Here is a 25,147-nt window from a genome sequence, read left to right as displayed (position 1 = left end):
AGGTACTGCAGAGTATGAGATCAGCAAAAAAAGTGACTATCACACATGTCCCACAGTGGCACTTGGTGGAAAAGTAAAAATATAAGTTAAATAAAATATGTAAAAAAGTAACAAAAAAAAAAGTGCACACAAATCACTAAAATCCGTTTCACCTCTCAAAACGCAGCGTTTGCGATAAAATAAACCAAAAAACGTACACATAATTGGTATTGCCACGTCCAGAACCATCCGCTCTATAAAACTGTCATGTTATTTAGTCCATTTGGCGAATGCCGTAAAAATAAAACATAAAAAACACGCCGAAAATGACGCTTTTTCATCTTACTGGCTCACAAAAAAGTGAATAAATAGCGAACAAAAAGTCGCACTTAAAAAAAATATATACAAGTAAAAACACCCCGCAAAAAACAAGCTATAATATGGCTCATTCGTCAAAAAAATAAAAAAGTTACATCTCTCAGAATGTGACAATGCAAAATAAAGTTATTTTTTTGTAAAATACTGTTTTTAGTGTGTAAAAATAGCAAAGCATAAAAAATATACATCTGGTATCGCTGTAATCTTACCGACTCGGTGGACAAATTGGTCTTATCACTTTTAACGCACGGCAAACGGCGCAAAAAATAAAAACAATAACTGAATTGCTGGTTTTTGTTCATTCTGTGTCTGAAAAATCTGAATAAACAGCCCCAAAATAGTACCAAAAAAATCTGCAACCCGTCCCGCAAAAATTAAGCCCTCATACAGCTCTATTCGCCAAAAAATAAAAAAGTTACAGCTCTCAGAATATGGCAATGAAAATAACTAAACTGGCATAAGAATAAAGCCTGGCGTGGATGTTACATAATAGTCATAGCAGCAGTAGATTAATTCATTGAGATGTGCAATTTCTACAATGGGGTCACTTTTGGGGTTTTTCTTCTGTTCTGGCACTTTTGGGGCTCCGCAAATGTTGCCCACAAACTATTCTAACAAAATCTATGCTCCAAAAGCCAAATAGTACTCCTTCCTTCTCAGCCCTAACGTGTAGCCTAACAGTAATGCCTGATGGCATATGGTGCATCATCGTCATGGACCCAAAAATTTGTTGTGCAATATCTCCTGAGCATGCTGATACTCCATATGTTGGGGAAAACCACTGTTTGGGCGCACGACAGGGCTCGGAATGGAAAGAGCGCCACTTGACTGTAAAATCTGCTGTAATTTTTAGCGGATGCCATGTCGCATTTGCAGATTCCCTGATGTGCCTAAACAGTGGAAACCACCCACACAGCCCCAGGTGCTTCACAGAAGTTTATAACATTGAGCTAATGAGAAAATGGACCCCAAAATTTATTGTGCTATTCCTGAGTACGCAGATATCCCATATGTAGGGGAAAACTACTGTTTGGGCGCACGACAGGGCTCAGAAAGGAAGGAATGACGTTTTGCAGGTGTCATGTTTGGCGAGCCCTTGTTGTGCCTAAACAGTGGAAAACCCCTACAAGTGACATCATTTTGGAAACTAGACCCCTCAAGGAATTTATCTAGACTTGTGTTGAGCACCTTGAACCCACAGGTGCTTCACAGAATTTTACAACATTGATCTGTGAAAATGAAAAAAAGATATTTTTCCCACAAAAAGGTTTTTAGCCTCATTTTTTTTTAATTTTCTTAAAGATAGCAGGAGAAAATGGACCCCAAAATTTGTTGTACAATTTCTCCCGAGTACGCCGATACCGCATATGTGGTCGAAAACTACTTTTGAGGCACAGTGCAAAGCTTATAAGAGGAGAAGCGCCATATTGAAGTTCAGATTTTGCTGGACTGATTTGAGGGTGCCATGTCACATTGGCAGAGCCCCTGAGGTGCCAGAACAGCATTATCGCCATAAGAGACCCCATTTTACAACTACACCTCTCAATTAATTAATCTAGGGGTACACTGATCATATTGAGACGACAGGTGGGTTACAGAATTTTATACCATTGGGCAGAGAAGAAAAAAAATTAAATTTTTACCACCAAAATTTTGTTTTAGCTACAGATTTTACATTTTCACACTGGGAAATGGATAAAAATGGCACCAAAATTTGTCCCACAATTTCTGCTGAAAGTAGAATTACACCATATGTGACTGTACAGTACTGCTTAGTCACTCAGCGAGACTCGGGAAGGGTGGAGCGTTATTTGCCTCATGGATCACAGATTTTCATAGAATAGTTTGCGGACTCCATATACAGAGCCCCTAAGTGCTAGAAGAGCAGAATACCCCCTCAAGTGTCCCCATTTTGGAAATTATACCCCTTTAGGAATTTATGTACAGGAGTAGTGACGATTTTGACTCCATAGTTGCTTTCCAGAAACAAGCCGCAGTGGATATTGCTGAGTAAAAATTGCAAATTTGCTGTTGTGATGACCACTGTTGTTGTAGTGACCAGTACGTTATGCCCATCTCATGCTTCTGGAGACATGCACCTGTAAATTAGGTGGACTGATTTGAAGCTTTTGTTAGGAGCATTTTACATAACTTTTCGGATCACGTTTATTCTACGCTCTACGCTGAGCACTTACATTTGGGTTTCCATCTAAGGCCGGGGTCCCACTAGTGTATGGCCGCGCTAGACAGGAGGAAGTGGACTGTCTCCCTTCCAGATCATGCACTGCAGTGCGTTACAAAGAGGCAAGGCCGGGGGAGACTGCGCACTGTGCTGTTTTGTGTTGCTTTGTGGCCCTGCCTCGTCGCTCCCTGCCGTGCGACCCTGCTCCCTGCCGCGTGACCCCGCTCCCTGCCGTGTGACCCCGCTCCCTGCCGTGTGACCCCACTCACTGCCTAGTGCACCTCCAGAAAAGAACTGGAGAGGCAAGCATTATACAGTAGTTTAAGTGAAACAAAACACTGTACCACTCCTGTGGTGAACTATAACTCCCAGCATACCACAGTAGCTGTAGGACATGCTAGGAATTATAGTTATCCTCAAAGGCAACCACTTGACATAAATGATACCTATGGGATCTTAAAGAAGACATACTGTACATGGCTGAAGTCATACAGCCAGTACCTGATACATGCTGCCTGTGGATCGGGTAGCAGGTATCAGGTACTGGCTGTATGACTTCAACCATGTATGTTTTTCGGCGTTTCAAGGAAAAACATGGTACGGTACTTTAAAAGCCACAGGGACCGAGCCGCACTGGAGGCTAGTCGGACAGGTGAGTCCTCAGTGGCTTCTCCCCATCCGCTCCCATTGAGTGACAATTTTCTTCCTGCGTGCCTGTACAGGAAGAGACTTGTCAGTCATTGACAGCAGGAGAGGAGAAGCCAAAGTACGGTATGTTTTCTTCTGTCGCAGCATTTCAGAGTGAAATATACTGAATCTGCCTTAGATCGTACATCCAGTGTCTGATACATGCTATGTTGCCCGATGATTAGGCGGAATGTATCTGCTGTCACATTCCATATAAAGTGTTTGTTCAGCGCTGCTTATGGTTCTCCCACATTGGGAGGTGACAGGTGAGCAGTGTTGAGGACATTACGTCTACAGATACCTGAGCAGACAGATGCATGATTGGTAGCTATCATGCAAGTATCTTGGTAGGCTTGCTGGCAGGATATCGCCACCACGTACTTCCCAACTCGGATGCAAACGGTGCCAGAAAAAACTTTTAACTCGTGAAAAAATACAAATTGTCACCAATTTGTGCACACCATTTCTTTTTGTTTATCAAAAATAAATAACAAAAAAGTGATTTAAAAATCATAAGTACTGTACCGCAACTTGGTACCAATAAAAACTCCAGTTTGTTTCATTAAAAAACCTCTGAAACAACTCTACACAGAAAAATTACAGTCACGATAGTGGTCAATTATTACCATATTTATTTATTATGCATTGCTTACGGTATATAGCACTACCATATTCCACAGCGCTTTACAGACATTATCATCACTGTCCCCATTGGGGCTCACAATCTACGTTACATTTCCTATTAGTATGTGTTTGGAGAATGGGAGGAAACTGGTGGAGAACCCGGAGGAAACCCACGCAAACATGTGGAGAACATACAAACTCCTTGCAGATGTTGTCCTTGGTGGGATTTGAACTCAGAACTGCTGTCACCATACAAGAGGGCACAACCTGTGGCCCTCCAGCAGCAGATCCCCCATAACTATGAAAGACAAAGTGCTGATAATTCTGTCGTTACGATGTTTTGCTGCAGAAGGATATGAAAGCGTACCGCAGTCTCTTGCTGAATCTACCGTAGTTGTGGAGAGATGTCAAAGCAGAAAAGGATTTCATATAAAATCCCTTTTAAACTGGAGGTAGTGAAGTACACCAAAGAACAAGGGAACAGAGCAGTGGAGAGACACTTTGGACCCCCTCCAACCGAAAAAATGATACGGGAATGAAGGCAACAGGAGGATCAGCTGCAAAAAATGGACAAAACGAAACACTGTTTTCGTTGTCATGCTGCAAAATGGCCACAGTTAGAAGTGGATTTGAAAGAGTGTGTCACACGTCACCGGAACAGTGGCTTCTCAGTATCAACAAAAATGATCATATATCAAGCCAAACGTCTTGCTGCAGAGAAAATCATTGAGGACTTCACTGGGTCACCAACATGGTGCCACAGATTTATGAAGAGATGTGGCCTTGCTATGCGCACAAAAACTAGGATTGCACAAAAAGTTGCGCACGGCGGAGGTCACTGGAGCGGAAGTCACAGTGACTCCCCGACGCCTGTGCACTAAAGCACTGGAGGGAAACGGGCAGAAGAAAAAAATCCGCCTTGCGTTATAGGCTCTTTGCCCATGCGTGGGATCTGCAGACCTAGACTGCCCTGTGACGTGCTGCGGAAGGCAGAGGAGGAGGGAATATTTCAATTAAGTAGGTAGGCGGGGATTTTTTTTTTGCGTCCCCCCAATGCCAAGCTCAGGAAAACGGATTTTATAAAAAGATATTTCAAAGCAAGCAGACCTGTAATATGGGACATACAGATATGTATAGATTTACATTTCTATCACCTGTATGCTCATATTAGCGGTCTGATAGATCCCAGGAGGTGACAAATTCCTTTTGAGTTAGCCACTCTTCTGAGACCAAAAAATATGGAAGGTGCAGCTCTGGCAGATTTTTATCTGTACTATCTGGCAGTAAGGCCATCCGTAACTGGATGCCTGATACTCGGCTACCAAACTCATAAAATCATTTGGCACGTGTGGCTGGAACTAATTGCTTAATAGGTTTTTTTAAATTAAATAAATCTATCACACCTTACTTAAATTAGCACGTTCAGTGTGGAGACAGGCAAAGAGTCTAGTTGGTTTTACGCCTGTCACAGCTAAAATGCCAATATGGGGGAATCCATATTTTGTTTCATTAATGGAACATCCTTCTGCCCCTTCAATAATCTTTATAATCTTTTTACTTATATAGCGCCAACATATTCCACAGCGCTTTATAATTCAGACAGAGGTCTGCTTGCTTTCTGGAATACTGGTAATGTCAGGTTGTTAAGGGACATATATGAAGGAAATGTATTAATGTCATTTGAGCAGGTGCAGCTTTGGTTCCAGACCCCGAGGTCCCAGTTCTTCAGGTATCTTGTGCTCAGGACGGCACTTCAGTCCCATTTGCTCAATTTGATACCCTGATAGGCATTCTTAAGTCTCAGGGTCTGCAGGATGTAATTTCCCATTTATACACATATCTATTATCAACAAGCTTGAATTTAAATCCTTTGACAGTTAGAGACAAATGGAGACTTTTAATCCATAATATTCAAGTGGAGGATTGGGAGGAGATTTTGGAGTCCTCTACTCTCGTTTCTCCCTCTGCTAATAATAAAATGGTTCAACTCTATATTATTCATAAGTCACATCTTACTCCTCTCACACTATTCCAAATGTTTCATTCTTCTACATCAGAATGTCTACGGTGTCATACAATAGACGCAGATTTGACACATATGATTTGGGAATGCCCAATTGTTTCATTCTTTTGGCATGAGGTAACTAATCTTTTAGCCTCCTTGATATCTATTTCAATCCCGTGTGACCAATTGATCTGCTTGTTTGGAGTATTGGAGGAAGACATTTGGGATCACTATATTAAAGGAGTTGTCCACTACTTTCAGATTGATGCCCTATCATCATACATTGATGCCCATAGGATAGGGCATCAATGTATGATCGGCCGGGATCCTGCACCTGGCACTCCTGCCGATTAGCTGTTATCAGTGCCGGCAGCGGCAGAAAGTTCTTACCTGCTGTGCTTGGCTGTCAAGTTGTAGTGGCCGGTGCTTGTTACTGCACATCCGCCTTCCATTCAATTGATTTGGAGGCGGATGTGTAGTACCCCGATGCAGCCACTACAGATGGACGGCCAAGCAGCACAGGTAAGGACTTGCGACCGCCGCTGGCACCGATAACAGCTGACCGGCGGGTTGCCGCGTGCGGGATCCCGGCCGATCATACATTGATGCTCTATCAAAGGATAGGGCATCAATGTGAAAGTAGTGGACAACCTCTTTAAGATTTTTTTTTTATGAAAAACTTTGTTTTTGGCTAGAAAGTTACTAGCAATGTGGTGGATGGGTACCTCACAGCCAACTCTGCGATCATGGATTATATTAGTTATTTCAATAATTCCATATGAAAAAATAGTATACCAATATAGAGGATGCCTGTTAAAATTCTCTAAAATTTGTGATTTCTGGAATTCTTCATATCTTACAATATCTTTTCGTGGATAAGGATACAAGTGTTGGAAAATTACTGACCCGGGTATGTGGATGGGTTGGGATGCTGCTTATCATGAGAATGGGATAATCATGCCTATGGGTGTGTACCTATTAATATTATGATAAGATTTGATATCAATATGGAGGTAATCCTGGCAGCAAAGTTGTTAAAGTTGAAATGTTGTAATGTTAATATCGCAGGTTTAAAGTTTGAGTTAAACGTAAGTTTGCTACTCATGTGTTATATTTGATTAATACTCGCTTATCCAGAAGACTCGAGGATCGTGTGACAAAAGGACACATGAACACTAGTGTTGAGCGATACCTTCCGATATCGGGAAATATCGGATCGGATTGGATCGGACCGATACCGAAAAAGTATCGGATATCGCCGATTCTGATACCGGAAACCAATGCAAGTCAATGGGACAGAAATATCGGAATGAAAATAAACCCTTTCTTTCCTTGTAGGTTAATTCTACATGAAGGAAAACAACTAAGAATAATGTAGAATGTATTGGGGGAGGTGGGGGAGACAATAAAGGCATAGAGGTTTAGCCCAATCAAATGGAATAGCAGGAATTAATATTTTTTTTAAGACGTTCTGAGTTACGGAAATATTGACTATGTTAAGTATTTTTATATTTTGTCAGATATTTATGTTTCACTACTTCCATGCTCTTCACCTTATTTTTTACTTCTCCCACACTTTCTCTTTCATCATCTTCAGCATCTTTTTCATCCACTTCTTCTTCACCTTCTTCATCTTCTTCTTCTTCACCTTCTTCGTATTATTCTTTTTTTTTACATTCTTCATATTCTACTTCTTCATCTTCTTCTTCTTCATCATATTCTTATTTGTGGCAGGCATTCCTGTAGTTGTTATCTATAAAAGGTTGGACATTACACCTTTCGTTCTGTCCGTCACAAAAGATTTACAACAGGATTTGTCCGCGTTCAGTTTGGCCTGCAGCAGCAGGTCTTTTCCAGGGGCACCACGAGGAGGAACGGACTCACCCCCATACACTGCTTAGTCATCTTCTGCTTATAATTTAGATATTATCTTTTGCTCTGATTTTTAGTCTTATGCTTAATGTTCTTCCGCTTTTTGTTCTGCAGCTTCTTGTATTTCTGCTTCTTGGCTTTCTGTCTCTTGTTCTTCTGTATCTTGGTGCTTGTCTTCTCTTCTTTGTCCTCTTGGTCAACTTCTTCAGGGTCATCTTCTTGGTCTTCTTCGGGGTGGTCTTCAGGGTCGTCGTCTTCGGGGGTCGTCGTCTTCGGGGTCCTCGTCTTCTTCGGGTTGGTCTTCTGGGTCGTCGTCTTCGGGGTCCTCGTCTTCTTCGGGGTGGTCTTCAGGGTCCTCGTCTTCTTCGGGGTGGTCTTCAGGGTCCTCGTCTTCTTCGGGGTGGTCTTCTGGGTCCTCGTATTCAGGGTCGTCATCTTCGGGGTCCTCGTCTTCTTAGGGTTGGTCTTCGGGGTCCTCGTCTTCAGGGTCCTCGTCAGGGAGATCTAGAGTGATTACCAAGAACCATTTCAAAAAGCTTGAACTTGCAAATGTAGCAGAAGGTACAAGAAAGCTGAGGAACTACCGAGGACCAGCTGACGGTACTGGAACCCGGATGGGTAGCAGAAGGTACAAGAGCCAATGGAACTGCCAAAGACCAGCTGACGGTACTGGAACTCGGTTACTAAGCAGGAGGTACCTGTGCCAGAAAGCACTACCAAGGACCAGCAGATGTTGGTGGAACTTGGATACCGAGAAGGAGGCACCTAATCCAAAGGCACTGCCGAGAACCAGCTGACGGTACTGGAACCCGGATGGGTAGCAGAAGGTACCCATGTAAAAAAAAGTTCAAGGCCGCGAGCCGGCCGCAGTTACCAAAACACACAGTCCTACAGGGGGTGCTTGTCCTATTGGCACTATAGAACCAGCCTTCATTGCCAGATCCCGCAGCCCACATAGGAGTCACCTAAACTGCAGGCACCATAGAGTCGGCTAACATGACCGCAACACGACAGGACAACGCATTGGAGGCAAAGTGACGTTGACACTACCCGGAAACAGCTGGCGTGCTGGAACCAGGCTGGGCAGGAGGGAGTACCCGTGCCAAAGTCACTGCCGAGAACCAGCTGACGGTACTGGAACCCGGATGGGTAGCAGAAGGTACAAGAGCCAATGGAACTGCCGAAGACCAGCTGACGGTACTGGAACTCGGTTACTAAGCAGGAGGTACCTGTGCCAGAAAGCACTACCAAGGACCAGCAGACGTTGGTGGAACTTGGATACCGAGAAGGAGGCACCTAATCCAAAGGCACTGCCGAGAACCAGCTGACGGTACTGGAACCCGGATGGGTAGCAGAAGGTACCCATGTAAAAAAAAGTTCAAGGCCGCGAGCCGGCCGCAGTTACCAAAACCCACAGTCCTACAGGGGGTGCTTGTCCTATTGGCACTATGGAACCAGCCTTCATTGCCAGATCCCGCAGCCCACATAGGAGTCACCTAAACTGCAGGCACCATAGAGTCGGCTAACCCGACCGCAACACGACAGGACAACGCATTGGAGGCAAAGTGACGTTGACACTACCCGGAAACAGCTGGCGTGCTGGAACCAGGCTGGGCAGGAGGGAGTACCCGTGCCAAAGTCACTGCCGAGAACCAGCTGACGGTACTGGAACCCGGATGGGTAGCAGAAGGTACAAGAGCCAATGGAACTGCCGAAGACCAGCTGACGGTACTGGAACTCGGTTACTAAGCAGGAGGTACCTGTGCCAGAAAGCACTACCAAGGACCAGCAGACGTTGGTGGAACTTGGATACCGAGAAGGAGGCACCTAATCCAAAGGCACTGCCGAGAACCAGCTGACGGTACTGGAACCCGGATGGGTAGCAGAAGGTACCCATGTAAAAAAAAGTTCAAGGCCGCGAGCCGGCCGCAGTTACCAAAACCCAGAGTCCTACAGGGGGTGCTTGTCCTATTGGCACTATGGAACCAGCCTTCATTGCCAGATCCCGCAGCCCACATAGGAGCCACCTAAACTGCAGGCACCATAGAGTCGGCTAACCCGACCGCAACACGACAGGACAACGCATTGGAGGCAAAGTGACGTTGACACTACCCGGAAACAGCTGGCGTGCTGGAACCAGGCTGGGCAGGAGGGAGTACCCGTGCCAAAGTCACTGCCGAGAACCAGCTGACGGTACTGGAACCCGGATGGGTAGCAGAAGGTACAAGAGCCAATGGAACTGCCGAAGACCAGCTGACGGTACTGGAACTCGGTTACTAAGCAGGAGGTACCTGTGCCAGAAAGCACTACCAAGGACCAGCAGACGTTGGTGGAACTTGGATACCGAGAAGGAGGCACCTAATCCAAAGGCACTGCCGAGAACCAGCTGACGGTACTGGAACCCGGATGGGTAGCAGAAGGTACCCATGTAAAAAAAAGTTCAAGGCCGCGAGCCGGCCGCAGTTACCAAAACCCACAGTCCTACAGGGGGTGCTTGTCCTATTGGCACTATGGAACCAGCCTTCATTGCCAGATCCCGCAGCCCACATAGGAGTCACCTAAACTGCAGGCACCATAGAGTCGGCTAACCTGACCGCAACACGACAGGACAACGCATTGGAGGCAAAGTGACGTTGACACTACCCGGAAACAGCTGGCGTGCTGGAACCAGGCTGGGCAGGAGGGAGTACCCGTGCCAAAGTCACTGCCGAGAACCAGCTGACAGTACTGGAACCCGGATGGGTAGCAGAAGGTACAAGAGCCAATGGAACTGCCGAAGACCAGCTGACGGTACTGGAACTCGGTTACTAAGCAGGAGGTACCTGTGCCAGAAAGCACTACCAAGGACCAGCAGACGTTGGTGGAACTTGGATACCGAGAAGGAGGCACCTAATCCAAAGGCACTGCCGAGAACCAGCTGACGGTACTGGAACCCGGATGGGTAGCAGAAGGTACCCATGTAAAAAAAAGTTCAAGGCCGCGAGCCGGCCGCAGTTACCAAAACCCAGAGTCCTACAGGGGGTGCTTGTCCTATTGGCACTATGGAACCAGCCTTCATTGCCAGATCCCGCAGCCCACATAGGAGTCACCTAAACTGCAGGCACCATAGAGTCGGCTAACCCGACCGCAACACGACAGGACAACGCATTGGAGGCAAAGTGACGTTGACACTACCCGGAAACAGTTGGCGTGCTGGAACCAGGCTGGGCAGGAGGGAGTACCCGTGCCAAAGTCACTGCCGAGAACCAGCTGACGGTACTGGAACCCGGATGGGTAGCAGAAGGTACAAGAGCCAATGGAACTGCCGAAGACCAGCTGACGGTACTGGAACTCGGTTACTAAGCAGGAGGTACCTGTGCCAGAAAGCACTACCAAGGACCAGCAGACGTTGGTGGAACTTGGATACCGAGAAGGAGGCACCTAATCCAAAGGCACTGCCGAGAACCAGCTGACGGTACTGGAACCCGGATGGGTAGCAGAAGGTACCCATGTAAAAAAAAGTTCAAGGCCGCGAGCCGGCCGCAGTTACCAAAACCCACAGTCCTACAGGGGGTGCTTGTCCTATTGGCACTATGGAACCAGCCTTCATTGCCAGATCCCGCAGCCCACATAGGAGTCACCTAAACTGCAGGCACCATAGAGTCGGCTAACCTGACCGCAACACGACAGGACAACGCATTGGAGGCAAAGTGACGTTGACACTACCCGGAAACAGCTGGCGTGCTGGAACCAGGCTGGGCAGGAGGGAGTACCCGTGCCAAAGTCACTGCCGAGAACCAGCTGACAGTACTGGAACCCGGATGGGTAGCAGAAGGTACAAGAGCCAATGGAACTGCCGAAGACCAGCTGACGGTACTGGAACTCGGTTACTAAGCAGGAGGTACCTGTGCCAGAAAGCACTACCAAGGACCAGCAGACGTTGGTGGAACTTGGATACCGAGAAGGAGGCACCTAATCCAAAGGCACTGCCGAGAACCAGCTGACGGTACTGGAACCCGGATGGGTAGCAGAAGGTACCCATGTAAAAAAAAGTTCAAGGCCGCGAGCCGGCCGCAGTTACCAAAACCCACAGTCCTACAGGGGGTGCTTGTCCTATTGGCACTATGGAACCAGCCTTCATTGCCAGATCCCGCAGCCCACATAGGAGTCACCTAAACTGCAGGCACCATAGAGTCGGCTAACCCGACCGCAACATGACAGGACAACGCATTGGAGGCAAAGTGACGTTGACACTACCCGGAAACAGCTGGCGTGCTGGAACCAGGCTGGGCAGGAGGGAGTACCCGTGCCAAAGTCACTGCCGAGAACCAGCTGACGGTACTGGAACCCGGATGGGTAGTAGAAGGTACAAGAGCAAATGGAACTACCGAGAACCAGCTGGCGGTGCTGGAACCCAGGGTAAATACTAAAAACAGAGTGGAGCCAGAGGTGTAATTGGAGCAAGTTTTAAATCCGTAGTACAGTGGATGTGGACAAAGCAGGAGAATTTGCCGGACACACAGCTGGGGATCAGCTGACGTTACTGAACCCCAATAACACTGGAGCAAGCGTTGACTGTGCAGACGGCACTTCTGAGCAGCAACTAGCGGTATTGGAGCCCAGGGTAAATACTAAAAACGGTGGAGCCAGAGGTGTATTTGGAGGAGGTTTTAAATCCGTAGTACAGTGGATGTGGACAAAGCAGGAGAATTTGCCGGACACACAGCTGGGGATCAGCTGACGTTACTGAACCCCAATAACACTGGAGCAAGCGTTGACTGTGCAGACGGCACTTCTGAGCAGCAACTAGCGGTATTGGAGCCCAGGGTAAATACTAAAAACGGAGGAGCCAGAGGTGTATTTGGAGGAGGTTTTAAATCCGTAGTACAGTGGATGTGGACAAAGCAGGAGAATTTGCCGGACACACAGCTGGGGATCAGCTGACGTTACTGAACCCCAATAACACTGGAGCAAGCGTTGACTGTGCAGACGGCACTTCTGAGCAGCAACTAGCGGTATTGGAGCCCAGGGTAAAAACGGAGGAGCCAGAGGTGTATTTGGAGGAGGTTTTAAATCCGTAGTACAGTGGATGTGGACAAAGCAGGAGAATTTGCCGGACACACAGCTGGGGATCAGCTGACGTTACTGAACCCCAATAACACTGGAGCAAGCATTGACTGTGCAGATGGCACTTCTGAGCAGCAACTACGGTATTGGAGCCCAGGGTAAATACTAAAAACAGGAGGAGCCAGAGGTGTATTTGGAGGAGGTTTTAAATCCGTAGTACAGTGGATGTGGACAAAGCAGGAGAATTTGCCGGACACACAGCTGGGGATCAGCTGACGTTACTGAACCCCAATAACACTGGAGCAAGCGTTGACTGTGCAGACGGCACTTCTGAGCAGCAACTAGCGGTATTGGAGCCCAGGGTAAATACTAAAAACGGAGGAGCCAGAGGTGTATTTGGAGGAGGTTTTAAATCCGTAGTACAGTGGATGTGGACAAAGCAGGAGAATTTGCCGGACACACAGCTGGGGATCAGCTGACGTTACTGAACCCCAATAACACTGGAGCAAGCGTTGACTGTGCAGACGGCACTTCTGAGCAGCAACTAGCGGTATTGGAGCCCAGGGTAAATACTAAAAACGGAGGAGCCAGAGGTGTATTTGGAGGAGGTTTTAAATCCGTAGTACAGTGGATGTGGACAAAGCAGGAGAATTTGCCGGACACACAGCTGGGGATCAGCTGACGTTACTGAACCCCAATAACACTGGAGCAAGCGTTGACTGTGCAGACGGCACTTCTGAGCAGCAACTAGCGGTATTGGAGCCCAGGGTAAATACTAAAAACGGAGGAGCCAGAGGTGTATTTGGAGGAGGTTTTAAATCCGTAGTACAGTGGATGTGGACAAAGCAGGAGAATTTGCCGGACACACAGCTGGGGATCAGCTGACGTTACTGAACCCCAATAACACTGGAGCAAGCGTTGACTGTGCAGACAGCACTTCTGAGCAGCAACTAGCGGTATTGGAGCCCAGGGTAAATACTAAAAACGGAGGAGCCAGAGGTGTATTTGGAGGAGGTTTTAAATCCGTAGTACAGTGGATGTGGACAAAGCAGGAGAAATTGCCGTCCGCACAGCAGGGGAACAGCTGACGTTACTGAACCCATATAACACGGCAGCAAGTGTTGACTGTGCAGACGGCACTTCCGAGCGCCAACTGGCGGTGTTGTAGCTCAGGGATAATACTGAAAACAGAGGAGCCAGAGGTGTAATTGGAGAAACTTTCAAATCTGTAGTAGTGAGAATGTGGACAGAGCAGGAGAAATTTCCGTCCGCACAGCAGGGGAACAGCTGACGTTACTGAACCCCTATAACACGGCAGCAAGTGTTGACTGTGCAGACGGCACTTCCGAGCGCCAACTGGCGGTGTTGGAGCTCAGGGATAATACTGAAAACAGAGGAGCCAGAGGTGTAACTGGAGAAACTTTCAAATCTGTAGTAGTGAGAATGTGGACAGAGCAGGAGAAATTGCCGTCCGCACAGCAGGGGAACAGCTGACGTTACTGAACCCCAATAACACGGCAGCAAGTGTTGACTGTGCAGACGGCACTTCCGAGCGCCAACTGGCGGTGTTGTAGCTCAGGGATAATATTGAAAACAGAGGAGCCAGAGGTGTAATTGGAGAAACTTTCAAATCTGTAGTAGTGAGAATGTGGACAGAGCAGGAGAAATTGCCGTCCGCACAGCAGGGGAACAGCTGACGTTACTGAACCCCAATAACACGGCAGCAAGTGTTGACTGTGCAGACGGCAATTCCGAGCGCCAACTGGCGGTGTTGTAGCTCAGGGATAATACTGAAAACAGAGGAGCCAGAGGTGTAATTGGAGAAACTTTCAAATCTGTAGTAGTGAGAATGTGGACAGAGCAGGAGAAATTGCCGTCCGCACAGCAGGGGAACAGCTGACGTTACTGAACCCCAATAACACGGCAGCAAGTGTTGACTGTGCAGACGGCACTTCCGAGCGCCAACTGGCGGTGTTGGAGCTCAGGGATAATACTGAAAACAGAGGAGCCAGAGGTGTAATTGGAGAAACTTTTAAAATCTGTAGTAGTGAGAATGTGGACAGAGCAGGAGAAATTGCCGTCCGCACAGCAGGGGAACAGCTGATGTTACTGAACCCCAATAACACGGCAGCAAGTGTTGACTGTGCAGACGGCACTTCCGAGCGCTAACTGGCGGTGTTGGAGCTCAGGGATTACAGTTCAGGTGGTAGAAACATGAACAGAACAGGAGACCTGGATACTGTTGCCAACCAATTATTTATTCTGGAAGAGGACTGGCAAATTCATGAGAGATCCAGGCCTTGTTCATTTTGAGAAAAGTAAGCCGGTCAACGTTATCGGAGGATAGTCGCATGCGACGGTCTGTTAGTACACCACCTGCGGCACTAAAGACGCGTTCCGATAATACATTAGCAGCAGGGCAAGCTAGCACCTCCAATGCATACTGACTAAGCTCTGGCCATGTATCCAGCTTACAGACCCAAAACTTGAAGGGAGAAGAGCCGTCTGGGAGTACACTAAGAGGGCAAGACATGTAGTCTGTCACCATCTGACGGAAACGTTGCCTCCTGCTGACTGGAGCCGTCTGTGATGGTGTAGACATTTGTGGCGGCGGGGACACAAAACTTTGCCACATTTCGGCCATACTGGTCTTGCCTTGTGCTGAGGCGCTGCTTCTGCTCCCTCTTTGTGCAGAGCTTCCTCCACTGCCTCGACGCACTGAGCTGCTTTGTAAAGCACTAGCAGCACTGCTCTCGGTTGGAATGGAGAACATGATGGAATGCACCAGTGCGTCTTGGTACTCCCGCATTTTACGCTCCCGGTTCAACAGTGTTATGAGGCTTTGTAAGTTGTCCCGGTAGCCGAGGATCTAGGAGGGTGGACACCCAATAATCAGCCGTGTTGAGAATGTGGGCGATGCGGCGGTCGTTTCTCAGGCACTGCAGCATGAAATCAACCATGTGCTGCAGACTGCCAACTGGCCAAGAAACGCTGTCCCCTGCTTGAGGCGTGATCTCTGCCTGCTCTGCATCACCCCACCCTCGCTCTAGATACTGACTACTAGAGCATTGTGTACCTCCCTCCTCTGGACAAATGTCTTCCTCATCCATTGACTCCTCCTCATCCTCCTCACAAAGTGTCTCCTGCCTAGGCCTTTGTGAGGAACCACGTTGCGCAGACTGTAGAGAAGCAGATGGCATTTGTGACTCCTCATCCTCCACCTCTTCCAAAACCTCATCCCTTAGTGCTTGCAGTGTTTTTTCAAGCAGGCAGATAAGGGGGATAGTCATGCTGACTAGTGCATCATCTGCACTCGCCATCCGCGTGGAATAATCGAAGGCACGCAAAACGTGGCAAATGTCCTTCATAGAGGCCCACTCAGTGGTGGTGAAGTGTGAACGGCGCGCACTGCGACTTGTTTGCGCCTGCTGCAGCTGGTACTCCATTACTGCTGCCTGCTGCTCACACAACCTCTCCAACATATGTAACGTTGAATTCCACCTGGTGGGTAGGTCACATATGATGCGATGTTCCGGAAGACGTAATCGGCGCTGCAGAGCTGCAATGCGTGATCTTGCATTGCTGGAACGCCGCAAGTGAGCGCACTCTATGCGGACCTTGTGAAGCAGTGCATCAAGATCCGGATAGTCACTCAAAAAACTCTGCACGACCAAGTTGAGCTCATGTGCCAGACATGGGATGTGAGTGAGGTTGCCTAGGCCCAGAGCTGCCACCAGATTTCGGCCATTGTCACACACTACCATGCCTGGCTGGAGATTCGCTGGCACAAACCACACGTCGCTCTGCTGCTTGATGGCATTCCAGAGCTCCTGCGCTGTGTGGCTTCGATTCCCCAAAGAAATTAATTTTAATACGGCCTGTTGACGTTTGGCCACGGCTGTGCTCATATCGGTCATCATAACAGGTAACCAACCGTTCACGGGTCGATGTGGAGGTAGACCGTGACGGCTCCTGCAGCGCTGATTCAGAGGAACTGGAGTATGAGGAGGAGTCAATGTGTACAGACTGGATTCCTGCAATCCTTGGAGTTGGCAGAACACGTACAGCGCCACTCTCAAGATTTGTACCCGGCTCCACAACATTTACCCAATGGGCAGTGAGGGAAAGGTATCGTCCCTGTCCATGCTTACTGGTCCACGCATCGGTGGTCAGGTGGACCTTGCTACTGACGGCGTTTTGTAGCGCATGTTTAATTTTTCCCTCCACATGATGTTGCAGGGCAGGGACGGCTTGCCTGCTGAAATAAAAGCGGCTGGGCACGTTGTATTGTGGGACTGCCAATGCCATAAAGTTACGGAATGTGTCAGTCTCCATCAGCCTGAATGATAGCATTTCAAGGGCCAGTAGTTTAGCAATGCCAGCATTCAGAGCCTGTGCTCGGGGGTGGTTTGCCGAGTATGGGCGCCTTTTCTCCCATGCCTGTGCTAACGATGGCTGTAGACTGGCCTGGGAGTGTGAGGATGACTGGGAAAGTGGTGCTGTGGGTGGAATTACACTGTGTCTCTGTACAACAGTGCCAGAGATTCTTCCATGGCGATCCTGTGAGGAAGCCGAACCAGCTGTGTGTGAGCTGGAGGAAGAGGCTACAACACGAGCTGAAGAGGTGGTAGGTGGCGCTGTAGGTTGGCCTAGGTCTTCAGTGTGTTTTTGTAACTCCACCACGTGCTTGGTCCGCACATGTTTCCACATATTTGTGGTATTGAGGTTGCTGACACTTTTCCCTCTTTTCACCTTCTGATTACACAGCTTGCATTTGACAAGGCAAATGTCATCTGCAACTGTGTCAAAAAAGGACCAGGCACTGCAAGTCTTGGGAGCGCCCGCTTTGGATTTTGGAAGAGCCATGCTCCTAATGGGTGCCGAAGTGGAGGCTACAGGCAACCAAGTCTGCCCCCTCCCTCTCCCTCCTTTTTGGGCCGTTCGGGGAATCTCTTCCTCAGAGCTGCTCCCACCACCTTCCTGTCCCTCACGCCATGATGGGTCAAGGACCTCATCATCTACACCACCCTCTTCAAACAACTGCTTCTCCTGGGTAGTCTCAACAGCACAGTACGCACCAGAAAGTGGCACCTGAGTCTCATCATCAGATGCTTACTGAGGTGTGCTGCTGACCATAGGCACTGGCCCACCCGCCTCTTCAGATTCAGAGAGACAAAACGGTTGCGCATCACTGCATACTACCTCTTCTTCAAATTCTAGAATTCTGCTTGGCTGGCCCCCTCTTTCCAAGCCAAGAGATTCAGAGAACAGAAGTAGAGATGGCTCCTGTCCAGGGCTCTCTGACTGCCTGGGCAATTTGGCAGGTGGTGAAGAGACAGATGGGTGCTCTTCAGTGCTCAGGACCTGAGAGGATCTGGAACTAATTGAAGTCGATGCGTTAGCTGCCATCCATCCGACAACGGCTTCAATTTGGTCCTCGCGCAGCAGTGGGGTACGGCTAGCTCCTACAAAGCTGCGCATAATGGACTGTTCCCTGGTAAAACTGGGGGATGCTGAGTCACTGGTGCCCGCAGCAGGCACAGAATCCCCACGTCCTCTCCCTGCAGGCACAGAATCCTCACGTCCTCTCCCTGCAGAAACTCCACGCCCATGCCCACATGCCTTACTCCCTGCCTTCTTCATCTTGGTAGACTGATAAAGATAGGCAGAAAAGTACTAAGGGCTTAGTGTGCTTATTCCTGAACAGCTGCTAACAGGTATAAGAAACACTAATTTTATAAAGTGTGGACTAGACTTTAATATGAGCTAATGTGGCCTACACAACTGTAAAGTGGAGTGTTTGGTGAACTTTATTTAGGTTTTTTTTGTCACAAAAAGACACTGGATGTGCCTAAAGATGTAATAACGATAGTATCACAAACTTTTTGTAGCTATTACAATGTAGGAAGGTAACCTACAATGCAATAGATGAGGCTGCAAAAAATAGGCTAATACTAATCTGGCTGGGGCTGCAGGGCCCAATGCTGCAGAAAGGCTCCTCTAACTACTCCTATATAGTGTGTTTGGAACCAATTTAGCTGAATACGGATGGAACCACCACACTAATAGGAGATATCAGGAAAAATTATGAATTGGCAATAAAGGACAATGTATGAGGCAGTGACACACACTGAGTGCACTACAACCAGACGTGGCTGAAGCACACACTACAGGGTGAGCTGCACTCACACACCAGACCTTGCAGACAGCGGTGAACAGTACAGATGCAGAGCACTGTGCACTAGCGCTGCAAGACCAAAAAAAATTCTCTATCTACTCCTATATAGTGTGTTTGGAACCAATTTAGCTGAATACGGATGGAACCACCACACTAATAGGAGATATCAGGAAAAATTATGAATTGGCAAAAAAGGACAATGTATGAGGCAGTGACACACACTGAGTGCACTACAACCAGACGTGGCTGAAGCACACACTACAGGGTGAGCTGCACTCACACACACAGACCTTGCAGACAGCGGTGAACAGCAGAGAACTGTGCACTAGCGCTGCAAGGCACAGCGATTTATAAAGTAGCTTGGGTAAAGCAGAATAGACCAAATAGGTAGCTAAAACTGTCCCTCAGAACAACAGCGTCCTATCCCTAACTGAATTCACAGCAGAGTGAGCTCAAAATGGCGGCGGCGGCTTTTATAGTGCATCATGACATCATTTCAGCAGCCAATCACAGCCATGCCATTAGTTAAGATGCCTACATGCCTAACAGGATGTGCCCACACTTCTTAGGATCCTCATTGGCTGAATAAAATGAAAATGGCTCATTGCATTATGGGAACTTCCGATTCCGGTATACGATATTGCAAAAGTATCGGAATTAAGTATCGGAATTCCGATACTGCGAATATCGGCCGATACCCGATATTTCAGTATCGGAATGCTCAACACTAATGAACACCAATGCCTTTTTATTTTTTTCTCTCTATATTGATTTTGTATTTTCTCTTTATAACGAATGATACAATTCTGTTTGATAATATTCTGTAATCTGGATAGTGTATTGTATTGTGATTTATAGATGTTTGGAAAATTGTTTAATACAATTAATTTAAAAAAAAAATCGTCAGTGAATCAAATACTTATTTTCCCCACTGTAACTTAGTTTATGGATATCTATGGTAATTTTTTTGCCTGTGTTGCTAGGAATGGGTTGTTACCGACTTCTGGTGAGAATTTAATGTCGAGCACCTTTAGAAATATATTTACTTAGAAAATTGATGTGTTAAATGCTTGTATCACCCGCTGTATAAGGCTGTCAAGTTTGGGTCAGAAGACCTATGAATTGGGCTTTAAGCATTATTCACTTTTTTTTTTCTTGTCTTCTTAAATTTGTTTTATTGACAACTGTTACTGAACAATTACATAAATTCTGAAGTATATCTGAGACTTATAACAATCATTCATGGTACATCTTTTGTGAAGTATACTGTAGAAAATAGACACACACAATATCGGATAATAATAACATCTGAATATCTAGTAACATTTGCAGTTTTCTTGACTGGATTAATCTAGGAATATTCTAGGAACATGACTGAGACGGTATCATGAGTATAAAACATTATACACATTTTAACAACATGCTGCCAAATATATTCCATATAATATGCATTATTCCATGTGACACTTTACTACTATTGTCATGTTTATGCCTTGAGGAAAAAAAGGAATAAATCAAATATGGAAAACTAGACTTCGGCTACTACCATTTCATTGCGTTACAAGTGTAATGATTAGTTTGAAGAAATTGTCAGGGATGAAGAATTCCAGAAATCCCACACCTTGGAGAACCTCTGAAGGCAGCCCCTGCTATGATAGACTACTCTCTCTTATGGGATCACTGTGTTAACTAGTTCGATCCAGGATTGCAATGTTGGAGGAAAGTTGCCCATAGTATTTGTTTCTTTGCTTATTGTAATTTTAAAATGTTGTAAAATTCATAATTCATAAAAACAATGAAATGTAACAAAAATTTGAACTGGAAATTCACTTATTTTTTTTTGTAATCGAACCGATTAACTTGTAGATCTCTCTGAACAGTAAAATAGCTTTGCTTCTTTAGCAAAGTTATTATGAGCTATGATTAATACATTTCCTATATTCTGAAGATGAAAATGGCCCCTACCCTGTATGGATAAGTCAATGTTTGTAACATCAGATCTCTATCCAAAACATTTCCCAAATTCTGAGCATGAAAATTACTTCTCCAAAACACGTCCTTATTTTGATTAGTATTCTGTCAGGGTTTGTATGAAGGGAGCGTATAGAGAAATAAAACTAAAATTGAAATTCAATTATAGCAGACACACAGCAGGGGCACCGGAGCAACAGATTGGGGATCCCTGCCCTAAACAATATTGATAAATGTGCTCAGCACAATATTTTTTTTTATTTCTTTGCACAGTTGCTATTTATGATGCATAATTTCTATCTATATAAATAAATGTTTTGTTTAAGCTGATTTATTTAGAGAAACATTATGCAATTAAGAATTTACCTTTCCAAAAAAATGTTCATTTGTGTTTTTCAGTTGGAAATATCTTGACTCAATCAGTCTTTGTCCAGACTTTGGAGCCCACAGGAGAGTACACCTTTCAGTTTGATGATGATGAGCTATTTAATGTTGACTTGGGCCGTAAAGAAACAAGGTGGAAGCTGCCAGAGTTTGCACATGTGGCCAGTTTTGATGCAGCTGGAGCTCTGCAGAATATTGGTGTTTTGAAACATAATATTGAGATTTATAAACAACGGTCAAACTTCACAAAAGCAAAAAGTGGTAAGTCATCCTTATTGTCATATAAACCAATGTCCTTGTGACAATGTGAAAAGAAGCTAGGGACGTTCACCCAGGGTCATAGCACATGTCCAGGAAGCTGATGGACAGTGCGCCAGCGTGGGATTTCAGAGGCCGTTGTGATGACATCAGGCCAGTCACGGCAATCAATCGCAGTACGGTGGGTGTAAATAATTTTTAACAGGACCATGACTGGCTGTGACTGAAGCGGTAAAAAGTGACACCCCTATGACTGAAACGAAAGGTATGTGATGCAATCTACTAATGATATAAAGTGTTCATACACATAATGCTGGGAGCTTTTCTTTGCATCACTAACAACACATTGGGGGCAGTTTAAAATGCAAAAAGGACATTAGAGGCTCCCTTTTAACACCTTTCCGACCAGGTCAGTAATAGTACATAGCTGCGCCCTGGGCTTTATGGACCAGCTACGTACTATTACACGTGCGGTGATCGTGCCCGCACACAAGTGGTGCAGGGCAGCCGCCGCCGGGTGTCAGCTGATTGTTACACCCGGTGCTATGTGCAGGGAGCGGTCCCGCACCGTTCCTGGCACATTAACCCCCAGAATACTGCGATCGAAGTCGATCACAGCATTCCGGGAGCAAGCTCCGGTACTCACCTTCTTTCTCGGCGTCCCACGGCATCTGAGTCCGGTGCCGGATGTTGTCATGACGACCCGACGTTGTCATGACAACATCCGGGTCACCAGGTGGCAGGAAGTTACTTTGGTCATGCGGAGTGCATGACCAAAGTAACTTCTCCCTTTGCAGCGCCGACAGGCTGCATAGTATAGGGAGCTGCTGCTTCTCTCTGTGCTATACAGCCGATCAGGTTGCAAAATGTGAAAGACTCATAGTGGGACATAGTGTAAAAGTAAAAAAAGTGTAAGAAAGTGAAAAGAAATTTTTTTTTAAAATATTTTAAAAAAATAATTAAAAAATAATTCCCCAAAAGAAAAAAATAAAATATACCCGTCAATAAATATTATTATAAAAATAAACAAAACAATAAAAGTACACATATTTGGTATCGCCGCGTCCAGAACAACCTGACCCATAAAACTGTCCCACTAGTTAACCCCTTTAGTGAACACGGGAAAAAAATAAATAAAAAACAAAGCAAAAAACGATGCTTTAACATACCGCCAAACAATGGACTAAAACGCAATAAAAAAAAAGAATGTAAAAAAAAATGGTACCGCTGAAAACGTCATCTTGTCAAGCCGCCATACAGCTCTATCAGCCGAAAAATAAAAAAGTTATAGCTCTCAGAATAAAGCAATGCAAATTTTTTTTTTCTCTATAAAATAGTTTTTATTGTGTAACAGCACCAACACATAAAAAAAGATATAGATGCGGTACCGCTGTAAACGTATTGACCTGAAGAATAACGCTGCCTTATCAATTTCATCACACACGGAGCGGCATAAAAAAAAAACAAAAAACAACAATTGCTGAATTGTTGGTTTTTGTTTATTCTGCCTCTCAAAAATCAGAATAGAAAGCGATCAAAAAATGTCACATGCCTGAAAGTGGCACCAATAAAAACGTCAACTTGTCCCGCAAAAAAACAAGTTGTCACATGACTCTGTCGGCCGAAATATGGAAAAATTGTAGCTCTCAAAATATGGCGATGCAAAAACTAGTCTTTGCAAAAAAATGCGTCTTTTAGTGTGTGACAGCTGTCAATCATAAAAACCCGATATTAATCTGGTATCACTGTAATCTCACCGACCCAAAGAATAAAGTCGTCTAATCACTTATACTGCACGAACGGCGTAAAAAATAAACTCTAGGGTTAGGGTTGTGCTAGGGTTAGGGTTGTGCTAAGTTTGGGATTTTTTCAAAAGTAAAGAAAAAAATGACGACGATATGGCGACTACACTTTGTTCCAAATTATTATGCAAATAATATTTTCTCAGATTTTCCCAAATTACCTATATCAATTGAAGTCATTGTAATTTTCCAGTCAAATAACTATCAGAGTACAATTGAAAGGTTTTTGTACAAACTGCCTATGATAACAGTATATTTTTAAAAAATAAAATACTCAAACTGCACTCAAAATGCATGTTCCAAATTATTATGCACAGCAGAGTTTTCAACCTTTTAATTTTAATAAAGAACAAAAAAATGGTCATTTTTGAAATTATAAGCATTAGCAGGTTGTTACACACTGAAATCAAACAGTTTTCAACTCAAAACTTTATTCTAGGTGATGTTACATTTGCACATAGGACCCCTTGTCCGAAAGGAACTTCTGAACTCTCTCGTCCATTGAATTTGTCAGGTTTTGGATGGTTTCTGCTTAAATTGTTTTGCATGAGGACAGAATACCCTCCCAGAGCTGTTGCTTAGATGTGAACTGCCTCCCGCCATCATAGACACTACTTTTGATGATGCTCCAGAGGTTCTCATTGGGGTTGAGGTCAGGGGAGCATGGGGGCCACACCATAAGTTTGTCCCCTTTTATACCCACTCCATCCATCTGGACCATCGAACTGTTTTGTTCACCGATGAGTGCCGTGCAACGCTCAATGGTCCAGATGGATGGAGTGGAGGATGGCTGGTTGATGGACACCCCATGCAAACACGGCTACGGCGCCAACAAGGAGGAGGTGGAGTAATGTTTTGGGCTGGAATCATGGGGAGAGAGATTGTCGGCCCCTTTAGGATCCCTGAAGGGGTAAAGATGAACTCCATAATGTATGTTGAGTTTCTCAAACAGCACTTCCTTCCATGGTTCAAAAAGAAGAACCGTGCATTCCGCAGCAAGATCATTTTCATGCATGATAATGCCCCGTCTCATGCTTCACATAACACATCTGCATCTCTGGCTGCTATGGGCATAAAAGGGGACAAACTTATGGTGTGGCCCCCATGCTCCCCTGACCTCAACCCCATTGAGAACCTCTGGAGCATCATCAAAAGGAGTGTCTATGATGGCGGGAGGCAGTTCACATCTAAGCAACAGCTCTGGGAGGGTATTCTGTCCTCATGCAAAACAATTGTAGCAGAAACCATCCAAAACCTGACAAATTCAATGGACGAGAGAGTTCAGAAGCTCCTTTCGAACAAGGGGTCCTGTGTGCAAATGTAACATCACCTAGAATAAAGTTTTGAGTTGAAAACTGTTTGATTTCAGTGTGTAATAACCTGCTAATGCTTATAATTTCAAAAATGACCATTTTTTTGTTCTTTATTAAAATGAAAAGGTTGAAAACTCTGCTGTGCATAATAATTTGGAACATGCATTTTGAGTGCAGTTTGAGTATTTTATTTTTTAAAAATATCCTGTTATCATAGGCAGTTTGTACAAAAACCTTTCAATTGTACTCTAATAGTTATTTGACTGGAAAATTACAATGACTGCAATTCATATAGGTAATTTGGGAAAATCTGAGAACATATTATTTGCATAATAATTTGGAACACAGTGTAGTGTTGAGCGAAAGTGCTCGTACTTGAGTTTGCAGTTTGCATCGGGTGGTCGGGTATGCACCGAGTATCGCGGGTGCTCGAGTGACATGCTCTAGTCTCTGCCCCATATGCTTCGC

General features: G+C 45.7%; 1 protein-coding gene across 1 annotated transcript in view; it reads left to right on the top strand.

Moving 5' to 3' along the window:
* Positions 1 to 25,147, top strand: part of LOC141155203 (H-2 class II histocompatibility antigen, A-U alpha chain-like) — a 71,145-nt gene that overhangs the window by 19,147 nt on the left and 26,851 nt on the right. The window contains exon 2 of the mRNA XM_073641945.1: positions 21,322 to 21,567. Coding sequence (XP_073498046.1) covers positions 21,322 to 21,567 — 246 coding nt within the window. The remainder of the gene's footprint in view (positions 1 to 21,321; positions 21,568 to 25,147) is intronic.

Source organism: Phyllobates terribilis, unplaced genomic scaffold (genome assembly GCF_046119375.1).
Source record: "Phyllobates terribilis strain yellow unplaced genomic scaffold, ASM4611937v1 Scaffold_7__3_contigs__length_470593459, whole genome shotgun sequence".
Lineage (NCBI taxonomy): Eukaryota > Metazoa > Chordata > Amphibia > Anura > Dendrobatidae > Phyllobates > Phyllobates terribilis.
Note: the sequence above shows the minus strand (reverse complement) of the source record. Positions and strands in the feature narration are given on the sequence as shown.